The sequence below is a fragment of the Lycorma delicatula genome, chromosome 1, assembly GCF_047948215.1.
Source record: "Lycorma delicatula isolate Av1 chromosome 1, ASM4794821v1, whole genome shotgun sequence".
Taxonomy (NCBI): Eukaryota; Metazoa; Arthropoda; class Insecta; order Hemiptera; family Fulgoridae; genus Lycorma; species Lycorma delicatula.
Window position 1 is genome coordinate 134,732,900 of NC_134455.1, and position 14,421 is coordinate 134,747,320.

Below are 14,421 nucleotides of genomic sequence, written 5' to 3' on the forward strand. Positions count from 1 at the left end.
TAAAACAAATTGTTGGGGATGTAGGATGTAGAGGGTATACTGAAATGAAACGACTAGCACTACATAGGGAATCTTGGAGAGCTGCATCAAACCAGTCAAATGACTGAAGACAAAAAAAAAATATTGCAATCTCTTTACTCAGTTAAAATTGTTTAATGTTTAAATGTAATAGAAAATTTTATGTATTGTGGGTTTATATCTGGTATTTGTTAACAGATTTCTCAGTTTTTCTTATGCAGGTAAACTTGTACATGGAATTCCACTATTTTTGTTTTATGTATATTACGTTTATTATTTTGTATTAAATTGCTTGTAGTATTTCTTAGATTCAGAATTTCATCTCTGCCTATATTCTCATATGTTTGTAAGCTTGAAGCTTATTTAATATATTTTGTTTTCAATAAAGTAACCGTATTTTTTGTTCTTTAACTATACAAATACTATTAAAATAATTCTCAAACTAAATTCCCAGAATCATACTTTGTCACAGCCTTTTCCTACAATCAAAACTGTAAAATATCAGCAGCAACCAATTTTTATTTTTCAAATTAAAAATTTTTGAGAAAAGTGTACCAAAACTAAATGATTTCTTTAAAAAAAAAAAAACATTTTTTAACCCAGATTGCACCCTCACACCCTGTGTAACTTAATTAAATGTGATCTTTTTTTGTGTTAGTTATATTATGGAGATTGAATTCATATTGAAATAAAGCATGTACACATTTTTTTTTAATGTAAATATTTTGACCAATTTTTTACTTAAAATATTTTCGAATAAACTCACAAATATTTTTTACATTGTAGTCCTGTATTACATAAATTGTTTTGCTTATAGGAAACAAAGTATACAAATTACCCACAATTCATCTTCATTAAAAAGTATTACAACATTGTAACATGTTTTTTTCCCAAGCAAATGTCATATTACATTTCGTTAAATAGATTTCTTTATTTTACTTATTTTGAGCAGGAAGATAAACTAAAAATAACTCTGGAAATATATTAAAGATCTACCTATCTTTGAATTAAGAAATTTATGTGATTTTTTACAACAAACCAGTTCACAAGCAAATATTATTTAATTTATTTTCTATTATATTTTGATAAATAATGTTTTCTACATTTTAGTTTGATTATCATCAAGTATTTTTGTTACAATTATTGTATTTCTACTCAATGTTTAGTTTCATTATAGTGTTATATGTTTTCCATTAATCTTTAATGACAATGATTATTAAAAAAATAATATCTTTCATTAATTAGGCGCTCCAATTATATGCTTTATGCTGAAAGTGAATAATTTCTGTATTTTAATTTTTCAGCTGTTAAAATTGTTTTTCATCATTGCCTTAATACCATAACATAACATAACATAACCTTACTTCGAGAATTTGGATCGTAGAGTAAGTACAGGCATTTTTTCTAACTCAAATCGATTTATAATAGCCAAATGACACCACACTTGTTTATCATTATTGTACTTATTTAGTAAGATCGGCTACAGAAATTAGACATTTTTTTGAATGTCAACACGGGTAGCACTGTATTACCAGACTGATCTAATCGTAAGCCTCTTCGCATAGAATTCATATTATGAACGATATTCGTATTGTTGGTCTATTGAGTGACTGTTAGACTTATGAAGAATTGCTTTCAGAAGTTATATAATTTTGAAAACCAGAATAAATCATGTTCAGTGTTGAAAGCAAACATTCTCAGGTCTTTTCTGTTATTCTCCTACCAGTTATTTATTTATTTTTATCAAATAAATAAAATTTTTATCAAATACTAATATTTTGATAATAATTATCACTATTGCTTATAAATAGCGATAAATAATTATAAGTATAAATTAACCAAACTTAACATATCCTCGCTAACCGCGACTTATTAACACCAATGTTTTGATTATTAAAATAATAAATTATTATTTTTATAATTTTAATGATAAAAATAGCAGTATAATTTAACCAAACTTAAACTGCGCCTCGTTAACCTTGACTTATTAACACAGTAATGTTTTGAGTATTTAAATAATAAATTTATCGGCATAATAAATTCTTGCAAAAAATGATCGTTGGGTATGCAAAGAACGAAAATGCCGTGAAGAAAAATTGATCACAAAGGGAACTTGGTTGGAAAGTAGCAAATTGTCGTTCGAAGGTAACAAAAGACTTCTTTTGTGTTATAAATATCCAATTTTCCAGCATTTTCGGAATGAGATGAAAAATATAAAAAATGGTTTCTCCATCCCAAAATGAAGTTAATATTGTATTTTTAAAATTTTCCCAACGATTCATAATTAAAAATATTATAAAAATTGTGGGGGGGGGGGGGGAATAACAGAAAAGTTTTTTTAATTTTTTTTATATTAATTCTTTTTTTAATAAATAATTTAATGTTGTATAAAGGTGGTTACATAATTTGGTGTTAAATAGAAGCATGAGTAATTTTTTAATGTATTCTTAAACATTGGTAATCAAAAGAACTCTTCTTTATTTGATTAAAATATAAGGAAACTTCTGTGTCAACAAAATCATACATTACAAAGTAAATGCATAAAAATGGAAATGGATATTCTTCATTTTATCAATTCATAAAAGTAATAATTGCATGAAATAATACCTGATATAAATGTGCTGAGATATGAGTAAATAATTTTTGTAATAATTGTTATTTTAAAAAAATGACTGTATTTAAATAGTTTCTAAGTAAATATCTATATGCATAATAATTCAGCTTATGAAATTAGCATTATCTTGGCTGGAAAACGATATTAGATTTATTATTTTTAGAATGCTTTATATGAGTGTTCTGGGACGTTTTCCCCGAACTTCAGGTACCGATTCAGGACACCAAAATGAGCGAAAATTTCATATCAACATACTATTTTGCGTTGTTTTCCTTCTAGACGCAATTTTGTGATTTTCAAGAAAAAATTATTTCTCAGGAACGGTGTAAACCTATTTTAATTAAAATAAACTAGTGTTATATTCTAGAAAATAAAAAAAAAATTAAATGTCACCTTCAAAAATGTCAAATTTGCGTCCATCGTAATTTTCTAATCTTCAATATCGTTGTAGTTATTTATTTATCTAATTTATTAAGCATTTTATTTTGAACAAAATGCACCTCATTTGTAAAAAATCTGTTTACAAATAATCGAGTTATTACAGACAATTAACTCAGCAGTACGTTTTTGCAAATAATGCAAGCTGGTAATTTTTTGCGTGTTTTTTTATTTCCTCCACTAAATTAACAAAAGAAGTATCAGCTTGCAGTACGGTGTTATTGAATCAAAATTCAAAATCCTATTTTGAATTTTTTGTTCAGCATGAAACATTTTTTATCTTTTTTTATGTAGTAGGTAAGCGTGCTATGCAAGCTAACAAAGTGATCATTCATTATTGTTTAATTCATTTTACTCTTATATATTATAATTTTTAAATGAACTTAAAAACAAGAACAGCAGTCTGTAGATGGAGAACTAAATGTTTACTCTGAAAGTAACATTATTTTGAATGTGTTCAAGTATAAATTAAATTTACTTCCGTTTGCAGAAAATGGACACGACAATCAATGATTCATTCGTGGATGAAGAACCATTGTGCTCTGATATTAAAGTAGAAGTTAAGGATGAAATGGAAGAGAATAAATTTCTGTTTGTACCTGTAGTTAAGGCAGAACCTGGTTTGACATCTGAGCAAGTAAGTTTTTGGTAACAATCTGGTGTAATTTTGTATCTTTATCATTGATTTGAATTATTTTAAACCTATTTAAATAAACACAGTTAAATAATTTCAAATTCAAATTATTACATAATTCATAAAAAGAGATATAGGTAATATAGAGTGTTTCTAAAATGATGGGCTGGCTATACTTTTTCGGATTCTACTTGTTAAACTAAATAAAAAAATCATATCATTAGTTTTGGATGAAACCCTTCTATCACCATTTTCTTTTGAGATTATGAACACTTTTTTTTGTTATCTTCAGTCGTTTGATGCAGCTCTCAAAGATAATTATCTAGGGCCAGTCGTTTTATTTCGGTACACTCCCTACATCTTACATCCCTAACAATTTGTTTTACATATTCTAAACGTTGCCTGCCTGCACAATTTTTCCCTTCTACTTGTCCCTCCAATATTAAAGCGACTATTCTAAGATGCCTTAATATGTGGCCTATAAGTCTATCTCTTCTTTAGACTATATTTTTTTAAATGCTTATTTTTTCATCAATTTTCCGCATCACCTCTTTATTTGACGCTTTACCCACACACCTGATTTTTAACATGCTCCTACAGCACCACATTTTTAAAAGCTTCTAATCTTTTCTTCTCGGGTACTCCGATCGTCCAAGTTTCAATTCCATATAAAGCTACACTCCAAACATATACTTTCAAAAATGCTTTCATCATGTTTAAGTTAATTTTTGATGTAAGTAAATTATGTTTCTGACTGAAAGCTTGTTTCGCCTATGCTAGTTGGCATTTTATACCGCTCCTGCTTCGTTCATAATTCTACTTCCCAAATACAAAAAAACTTCTACCTCCGTAATCTTATCTCTTTTTATTTTTATATTGTGAACACGTAAGAGTTGAAATTATAATCTTATATGTTAAATGATGTTTTGAAAAATACAACTTTTATATATATGGTTATACTGTTATAATGAAAACAAAATCAAATGCAAATTTAAAAAATGGGAATGCAGTCTATATTTGTCACTTTTGAAGTAATTTAATTCATTCCAGTGCTGTTTAACGACTTTATATGTATTTTTAACCCTATCTACTTTCAAACTTCATGATGTAATAGAGATTGATATGTTATTGTGCACTATGTATCGTGCATTTGTAATTTTGTAAATTCACTGTTTCAGATGGAAGTTTAGTCACGAGTATACAAGTTAAGAATAATTAAAAATTAAATTTACGTTAAGAGTATAAAAGTGTAATGTTTATCACGTCTGTGAAATATCTGTTGTTCTTGTGTACTTAATTTTACTTCTTTAATTAATCACTGTAAAATTAATACAGAATTAAATTGAATAAAGAATAACGCAAATCCTTCTTATACTCTCCATTACAGAACATATGTACAAATGAACAAAATAGAGTTCGAATATATGTTAACTAACATTGAATGAATGAAATTATAGATGTTAAGCAGAAAATGAAGATATTTTGTTTTAAACCATAGTGGCTGCTGTTAATTAATTATTTTCCTTCATTAAATTACGTTAAGTAATTCATTTTTATTTATTTATGTTTTTAAATACTTTTGAAAATGAATTACATCACTGAAGTTATACTCTTTGAATTGATGTCGTTACTATTTGATGTCATTATTATTTATGTAATTGAAAACAGAGGTATTTTGAAATATAAGTTTTTTTTTGTACTTTCATATATTCCTTGTAACCTTCGTATACAGCATTATATAATTCAGCAGTAGTCTGACAAACTAGTTCTTGGATTCCTGTAAAACTGTTGCTAAGTTTCTTAAACTACTTTCAGTTGACAGAAATGATACAACTGCCTGAATTTTCCATATTAGAGTGCGCGATGCGGGGAACACCGCTGATAGGCTCTGGCAGGAAATAATGGAGAAGGTGGAGGGTGCCACTGTGTTGACAGGTAAAGACGGTCGGCGGATCCAGCTCTTAGTGAAGGATGTGGATGAGCTTACGAGTGAAGAGGTGCTAGTACCTGACTTGCGTCAAGTTGATGGGGAATCGGTGACAATTGATGTAATCCACATGCGACCGGCTTTTGGACCCACCCAGGTGGTGACGGTGGCTGTGCCACCCATCCTGGCAGGTACAATGTTGGCGGATGGTCGCGTCCGCATAGAGTGGGTGGCCTGCAGAGTGCTGAGGCGGCCCACGGAGGAGCGGTGTTTTCGATGTTGGAATGTGGGATACCATGCGTGGTCCTACAACGGTGCGGATAGGAGACGTCAATGTTTCAATTAAATACGCGGAAGGACTATCAGAAGGAAGTCAGGTACCCTTCTTGCAAGGTACAAGGGCACTCGCGTGGAGGGTTTAGAGGGGACTGCAGGGCTTCGCCTAAGAAAAGAGAATCGTGCGTTTGAACCATAAAGAGCCGAGAGATTTAGCCGTGACAGACGTCCGAGAGGGATGGGATGCTCAGACGTCTCACCTTCGATGATTTGACGGGAACTCCCTTGGGCACTGTATAGGGTCGTAGGAAAGACCGTAGTCCTGGCGGGGATCCCCACTGGGGTCCCTGAAACGAGGGACCCCAGTGGGTCTCTCATATAAAAGTGTTTATATCATCTTATTCTCATATAAAAGTGTTTCTTAGAAGAAGAATGATTTTCATGTTTCCATTTCCATGTTCAACTGAATTTGCTTTTATTTATTTTTGCACATGAAACAGTGATATCAGCCATGGTTGGTTATAAAATGTAAATTGAAACACATTTGTATAACTTAATGAAATACTTTTATTTATGTTGAAGGATTTTGATGAATCACACACTTACTTGCCAAAAAAAGAGGATCCACTTCATATAGAGAGCAGTGATATTTCACTAGCTTTTACCGAATTGGACATCCCTTCAGTTAAATTAGAAATGTTTGATGTAAAACTTGAAGAAATGGTAAGATTTATTTTTTTATTATTATATACTAAAGACTGCAGTGAATTCATGCAGAAGTAGATTTGCTTGTACCAGAAAAACATTTTACTTTTTGACTTTTTAATTTATTCTTATAAATATTTTATAAATTGTAAAAAAAATGAAAAATAATAATGAAAGATAATTATATGTTGGTTTATATTACTTAATATTTCTAAACTGCAGTGTTAATTTAGTTTACAGAATTACTTTATTTGTTATAAGCTGAGGGATTTATACAGAAATAACTGCAATTATCTATCTGTTAATTTTTGAACTTCATTAGTTTACTTATGAATGAACAAAGTTTTGAACTTTTTTAATTTTATTTTGCTTGATTATGTGTACTGTTTTTAATATATATAATTATTCTGTATCAAGAAAAATTTCAACTTCCCCCTTTGTTTTAATAATAAATAAAAAAATTATTATATTAATTTTGAAGGACCTTGGATTTATCCACTGAGATTCCTGACACTGTGAAATTAGGTATAATAATAAGAAAATATTTTAATATACATCATTATATTTAAGATGTTTAAAAAAAAATAATACAAATTCTGTTTCTTAAGTATTTACATTATAAAAAATAACACTTTCAACAAATTCAGACTTTGGTAATATAAAATTTGATAAGATTAAATAAACTTATTTTTTATACTTAACAATCTTTTTTAAATAAAAAAAAAAATACTTTTAAGGATTTGTACTTATAAAAAAATATGTATCCCATTATTGTAAATCTGTAAATCAGATAAGAAATCAGCCAGTTCTTGCATTCAGAACAAACAAGAGAGGTAACAGGACTTACTATTGCTCAGCTGTGGTTGAACTTTATGAACTTCCTTACATGACAGCTGGGATTGGACTCTTGTATCTTTATAAATGACAGCTGGTGCAACAATGAACTCCTTTCCATTATGGCAGGAGCAAAACTGCCCAACATACTTGATGGCAATTATTCAGGGGTTTCCTAAGTAGTTAGTTCTTTCGAGTTCAAGTTGGAACGATGGTATCTGAAAATTTTATACTAGAAAACAGAATACCACAGGGAAGTGTTATCTTGTTTGCTATAGCCATAAATACTCTAACAAACTGTGCAGAAACCTGTTATGTGTTCGTTATTCATAGATGATTTTTTAATTCACATTGCACGTAGACTTTAGCTATTGCAAAGAGGCTGCTCCAATACATAATAATCTGTTTGTAATAGTGTTGTAAAACTACTGGAATCATGTTTTCGTCAGAGAAAATGAAACATAGTTGCTTTTCCTGCTTGAGAGAGCATGTTGACCCTCATCTGTTTTAAATTATGTACCAGTTGAACCACCCACGTGGGTTAGATTTTTAAAGGAGTTGAAGGTAAATTTTTAAAAAGATCTGTTGATAGTTCTATCTAATACTAGTTTGGGAGCTGATTGCGTATGCATGTTGTACTTGTACTGAGCTCTGGTCCATTCCCGATTGGACTACAACTGCGTGGTTATTCTTTCACACGGCCACCACTCTTAGGATGATTGATATAGTTCATTATTCTATCATACATCTTGCTACAGGTGCATTTCATTTAAGCCCCTTGGTAAGTTTATTAGTGGACAGTCACCACTGTCCAATAATAAACTGATAAACAGATGGCTCACCAGCCATCTCTTTGGTATAGATGAAATCAAATATGCTCTTATCTCTAATCTCACTTTGCTCATTGTTCTCTAATCTCGCACATTAAAGCCCAACCAAATCATCTGACCATTGACATGGTGTTCTCCAAACAACATCTTAATCGATATCAGGAATGGCCAAGATCTGCTGCACTGCTAGGAACCAGAGCCTCATCACCTTTTCTTATCTCTAAATTTACAATAACCTCCACTCAATGTTTTACCACCTTGACAGCCTTTTCTCGTAAATCATGAAGTTACTCAGCATAAAAAACTGTGATCCTCTTCTGGATCTCCAGCCATACTGATATTTCAGACAATGAGCACACAGATCATGTGGTAAAAGAAGCTTATTTGCAGCCTCCTTTCACAAATTATGTTATTTTGGACAACTTTTTCTGTTTTCTGAAGAGTGTGGTTTGTGAAGAGTGGCAAAGTGAATGAATGCTACCATCAACAATAAACTTCATACATTTAAGAGCGATGTGTCACTGTGAAGCTCTTCATGCAGAAATAACCATCATGATGAGGTTATTACTTGACATTTGTGAATAGGGCACACTAAACTTACTCGATCTACACCTCCTGAATCAGACCAATGCACCGGTTTGTGTTCTCTGTGACTACCACCTAACAATACCTTCTTGTGAGCTGTGTCTGTTATGCAGTATTGGCTAACATTGAAAGTATTATAGGAAGCAAAACTATGTTATTGAATATTTTGTTATTTCTTAAGACCATACATCTGTACTCAAATATTTAATAATAATGTAATATGTTTTTTAGCATTTTATGTCTAAATTTTTTTTAACATCGTTTTTCCTGTATTAATGTGAATTTTGATTGTTAATTTTATTTTTATGTTACTATAATTTAGTTTATATTTCCATTATACTTAGCATAAGTGACACTGAGCTTGTTTCTTTATTTTAGAAGTACTGCTTCCAGGTGTTAACAAGGAATCTTAGTTTTGCACCCCAAAAAAAAATATATACATTGCACCTGGGAAACAAATGATAAGAAAGGCCCAGGGTAAAAAATCTGAACATAAAATTACTTTTTTTCAATAAAATTTCTTTATTCAATACATAAATGTGAAAGTTATCGGCCAATTGCTTCAAAACTTTCTGGATGCATTTGTGTTATCCCAGGTAAGGTTTAAGCCATATATTGAGGCCGTAGACCCCTAGTGGTGTGAAGTTTTCCTATTGGATGACGACCTAATGCCAATTTTGATTTTGTTTTTCAACATAAAAATAAGACTATGCATTTTATAGCATCTGTTTTTTAGCTCTGTACTTTGACTGCTTCCCGAGATATAAGATATTAAAGGGTAATGGGAAGGATAACCAAGAAGAATATATTTGTTTAAAGCAGGAGATTCTATGTCAAGAACGAGTAAAACATTAGATGAAAGAGAGGTTTTCAGGCTTTAATTGTTATTTATCAGTGTTATTCTTACAACCATGAGGATAACAAACAGGTGGGTGTCCCTGAGCGCAGGGAGACCCTGCGCTCTGGACCCTCACTTTTCAGGTAATTGTGTTCAATAGTGTAATTGAAGAGATGTTCTATTTTTATATCTTTGTTTCACCATACAAACTATAATGTAGTTATCTTCCTAAAAGAATTTGTCATTATGCTTATCTGTAATTCTGTTATTGAGCATGATATTTATGTCTGATATTAAACATTTATACATTATAAGTAGAAAATGTGAAACATAAAATTTTAAAACATTATATAAGAATGTTAGTGATAATATTTTTTACATATAAACAATAACCATAATACCTGTCTTTAAAAAAATTATTTTTCCTCTTCTGTTTTAAGTAATTTAACGGTAATTATGATCATGTAATGGGCCTACCTCACCTGCCACATCCATTTCTTAAGAGTAATCTCCCTGTACCTCTCTACAATCGACTCATTTCTACTCAACCAAAGCTTCCCTTTATTTTGTATTTTTTAACCTGTGCTCTGTTTCTTGGATTGAGAATTTTTCTCACCCTTAAATAATGTTATTCAGTCAAAGTTGTTATTCTCTAGTTTTGGTCTGAATACTGCTGAGTATTTTCTCTTTTCTAAAATTTAAATGGTAAGATAACTCACTGGCAGCATTATAAAATACCCACCAGGTTGGTCTAGTGGTTAACGCGTCTTCCCAAATCAGCTGATTTGGAAGTCGAGAGTTCCAGCGTTCAAGTCCTAGTAGTCAGTTATTTTTGCATGGATTTAAATACTAGTCCGTGGATCCAGTGTTCTTTGGTGGTTGGGTTTCAATTAACCACACATCTGAGGAATGGTCGAACTGAGACTGTACAAGATTACACGTCATTTACACTCATACATATCATCCTCTGAAGTATTATCTAAAAGATAAATTACGGAAAGCTAAACAGGAAAAGAAATCATTAGAAAATAGTTAGTTATATTATTAGCTTTTGTAACTTGTGCAGTAGTGTTCCCTGTTCTCCTCAAACATGATAGTACACACACTGTCTGTGTATATATCTCCACCTGTTCATTTGAAACTGCTAAAATGGAAATGATTTTTTTCTGAATAAAATCACAGCTATTAGAAAAATCTGTATTATCTGGAAATGGGAAATATGTGTTTAATTAAGAAATAGAAGGAGGGAGGTAATGTTGTTAAAATATTACTTTTAGTTTTCACCACAATGTTATTTATTATATTCATTTTGTGACAATTTTTCATATGAAATTTAATTTTTTGTTTCTACTTTTCCTTATTTCTTTGGATAATTAAGAAAGTTCTTTGATTGCATTTACAGAATTGTTTTAATTAATAACTTTTATAAAACATAAATAAAAGACCATTATTAATGTAATATTGTAACACTACATTAAAATATTGAATTTTCTGTTAACCCTCTTAAAATGTTCTTTTTCTATAATTATCCAAATACTACAAGAGAAAAAGTAAATAAAGTTAGTGCATCTGTAACCTGTTTTTTATTCTTAAAACTAAAGAAATTTGATCAATACTATCATTTATCAGAAAAATTAAAATTATCAGAAAAACCTTTAAAATCATAAACTTTATTTGAAAAACAATTTAAAAATTACTAGTGTACCATTCTCTAAACTATACAATACTATACTACACGGTGTCCCATATAAAACGCAACCCAACCTTATATTGGTAGATATTGAAATAATAAAAAGGCATGTGTAAATGTAAATGTAAGTTTTATTATTACCATCCATTACCTTACATTTAGAGTAAATGTTGGAAGTGGCTGCCATCTTCTTGAATACAAGTAGCTGCACTGTATTATTGCCATTTGTTGAAACATAACTTGTTTCATAAGTATATCAAATTTTTCAGTTGGTTATAGTTTAGAATGTTAATTTTTTTTTGTAGTGAAAAATGCTTTTGCATTATCATTGCCCAGACATGATATATTTGTTTTACAAAATTAAATGTTAAAATTTCACAATTAAAAGTTAACAACAAGAACATTTTTAATAACCATTAAATGTTTATTAAAAATGTTTTCTGTTTACAGACAGAAAACTAGGAAGCTTTTTTTGGTACTTACCACTGTTCTACATAAAATAAATTGTAAACTTTGCAGATAACTTACATTAAAATATGGAATGTTTAGTTTCAGTCTACCCCAATAATTATTTCAGCAATAGTGTAAAAACATGTAATGTTACATTTGTATAACATGATCATTTGATCATTTTATGACCTATTAAAATAGATCATAAAATGGAAAATTAAGACAATAAAATTACCATCCACTTTATGGGTAATAGCATAAATAGCTTAAACACAGCAATTTAAATATTTGAATATGAACGGATGACCCTAAGAAATTGTAAAACATAAGATAACATTTTATAAGCCCCTAAAATTGTTTGTATGTTAGCCCCTAGGTTAAACGTGCAGCATAATGACTCAAAACAGATATAATTCACAAGGATAAGATGCACTGTTAGTTCACAGTCGCGCAGCGAGCAGTAAGGGGTACATGTGTTTGCATCATCAAATACTCACAAGTGAGCTAGTGTCCCCTATTCAACTGCAGATAATAACCTCCTTTTGGGCGTAAGTTTTTATAATGTCTATATTTCGACTTATTTTGTAATTGAAAGTTTAATAATATACTCATAAAAATTATTTTTACATTACAATCATGTGTTGAATAAAACTTTCTGTGTATGGAATACAAAGTTTACAATTTATCCATGATTCATCTTCATTAAAACTTATTGCAACATTGAGACATGCTTTTTTCACACAAATGTATATTTCAATTAAAAAGCTTTCTTTTCATCATTTTGAGGAGGAAGATAGGAACTATAATGAAGAATTACCCACCACTTATATTAAGAGAAAAGTATAATTTATTTATAATGCAATTTATAAAAGAAAAACTCAGTAAAATGTAAATATTATTTAATTTAAATTTATAAAAAGAAATATATTGAGAAATAATGTTTTCTAGATTTTAATTTAAAGTAACATAATAATTTTGTTTCATATACAGCGGTTAAAAACAATCAAATATAATACATTCAAGTAACCTAAAGTTAATAATTCAATTTTACTGGATAAACATATTATATTAATTTGTTTGCAGGATCATGGTGAAGGAGCAGTTTCTGATGAAAGAACATCTCAGTTTAGAGAAAAAAAAGTAAAACATTGTGATGTGTACTTAAGTTCATTTTTAATTGTAGATTACAATAATCATGGTTGTTTAAAGAACAGATTCATTCATGATGATGAGAAAAAATTCATATGTAAATTATGTCAGAAGTCTTTTAGCCATAAATGTAATTTAAAATCACATATCTCCATTCATACTGGTGAAAAAAAATTCACATGCAATTTCTGTCAGAAATCATTTAGTCAGAGAGGTAATTTACAATCACATATTTCCATTCATACTGGTGAAAAAAAATTCACGTGCAATTTCTGTCAGAGATCTTTTAGTCAGAAATCTAATTTAAAGCAACATACCTCCATTCACACTGGTGAAAAAAAATTCACGTGTAATTTCTGTCAGAAATCTTTTAGTCATAAATGTAACTTAAATTCACACATCTCTATTCATACGGGTGAAAAGAAGTTCACGTGCAATCTCTGTCAGAAATCTTTTAGTCAGAAGTACAACTTAAAATTACATATTTCAATTCATACTGGTGAAAAAAAATTCACATGCAATATCTGTCAGAAATCTTTTAATCGGAGATCTTGTTTAAAAAACCATATCTCCATTCATACCGGTGAAAAGAAATTCACATGCAATTTCTGTCAGAAATCCTTTAGTCAGAACTATAATTTACAAAAACATATATCAATTCATACTGGTGAAAAAAAAATTCCCACATAATTGGCTGAAGTGTTTCAAAATCAGTAATAATCTAAATAAACATGTTTTTGTTCATACTGGTGAGAAAAAATTCACATGTAATTATTGTGAGAAATCTTTTAAACAAATTAAGAGTCATATCTGTTCATTAATAATGTTGAAAAAATTCACATGTAATTTTTGTAGACACATATCTCCATTCACACTGGTTAAAATAAATTTACAACACTATAACAAATTATCACATTACATTCACACTATTTCTTTTCACCAGTGTGAATGTAATGTGTTTGTCAAAAATCTTATGCTGTAAGTTATACATCTTTCCACGCATTTTGTGTGCAAAGACAACTTTACATTCATGCTGTAAAGAAAATCGGATAGTAAGGTGACATAATGTAAGTTTTTGTCTGAATTCATTTTGCCGATCTAACTTGAAAAAACTTTTCTATTCTACCCATTTGAAAAATTAACATAAGTACTTTGTCTAATCTTTTCATTTGAGTTATTTTAAAATTGCACTTCTGATTACATTGGTACATAAAACTCACTTTGGATTATTTTTGTTCAACTTTTAACTAAATAACAAACCTGAATTAATTAAGGGCAGTAATATTATTATCAGAAGTATTCTTCAAAAACCATATGTATTCAATACACATCATGTGATGTGTGATGTGCGTGATTATTATTTTTAGATATTTTTATATTTCCATTTTGTTCAATTGTTTAATATTAATAAATTGTATTAAATTATTTTTATA

General features: G+C 29.6%; 1 protein-coding gene across 1 annotated transcript; it reads left to right on the forward strand.

Moving 5' to 3' along the window:
• The first annotated feature begins 1,355 nt into the window (after nucleotides 1–1,355).
• LOC142322496 (uncharacterized) lies at nucleotides 1,356–14,421 on the forward strand. The gene is made up of 4 exons (XM_075361638.1): nucleotides 1,356–1,403; nucleotides 3,561–3,707; nucleotides 6,490–6,630; nucleotides 12,923–14,421. The coding sequence occupies exons 2-4, from the start codon at nucleotides 3,564–3,566 to the stop codon at nucleotides 13,676–13,678; spliced, it is 1,041 nt and encodes a 346-aa protein (XP_075217753.1). The 5' UTR covers nucleotides 1,356–1,403; nucleotides 3,561–3,563; the 3' UTR covers nucleotides 13,679–14,421.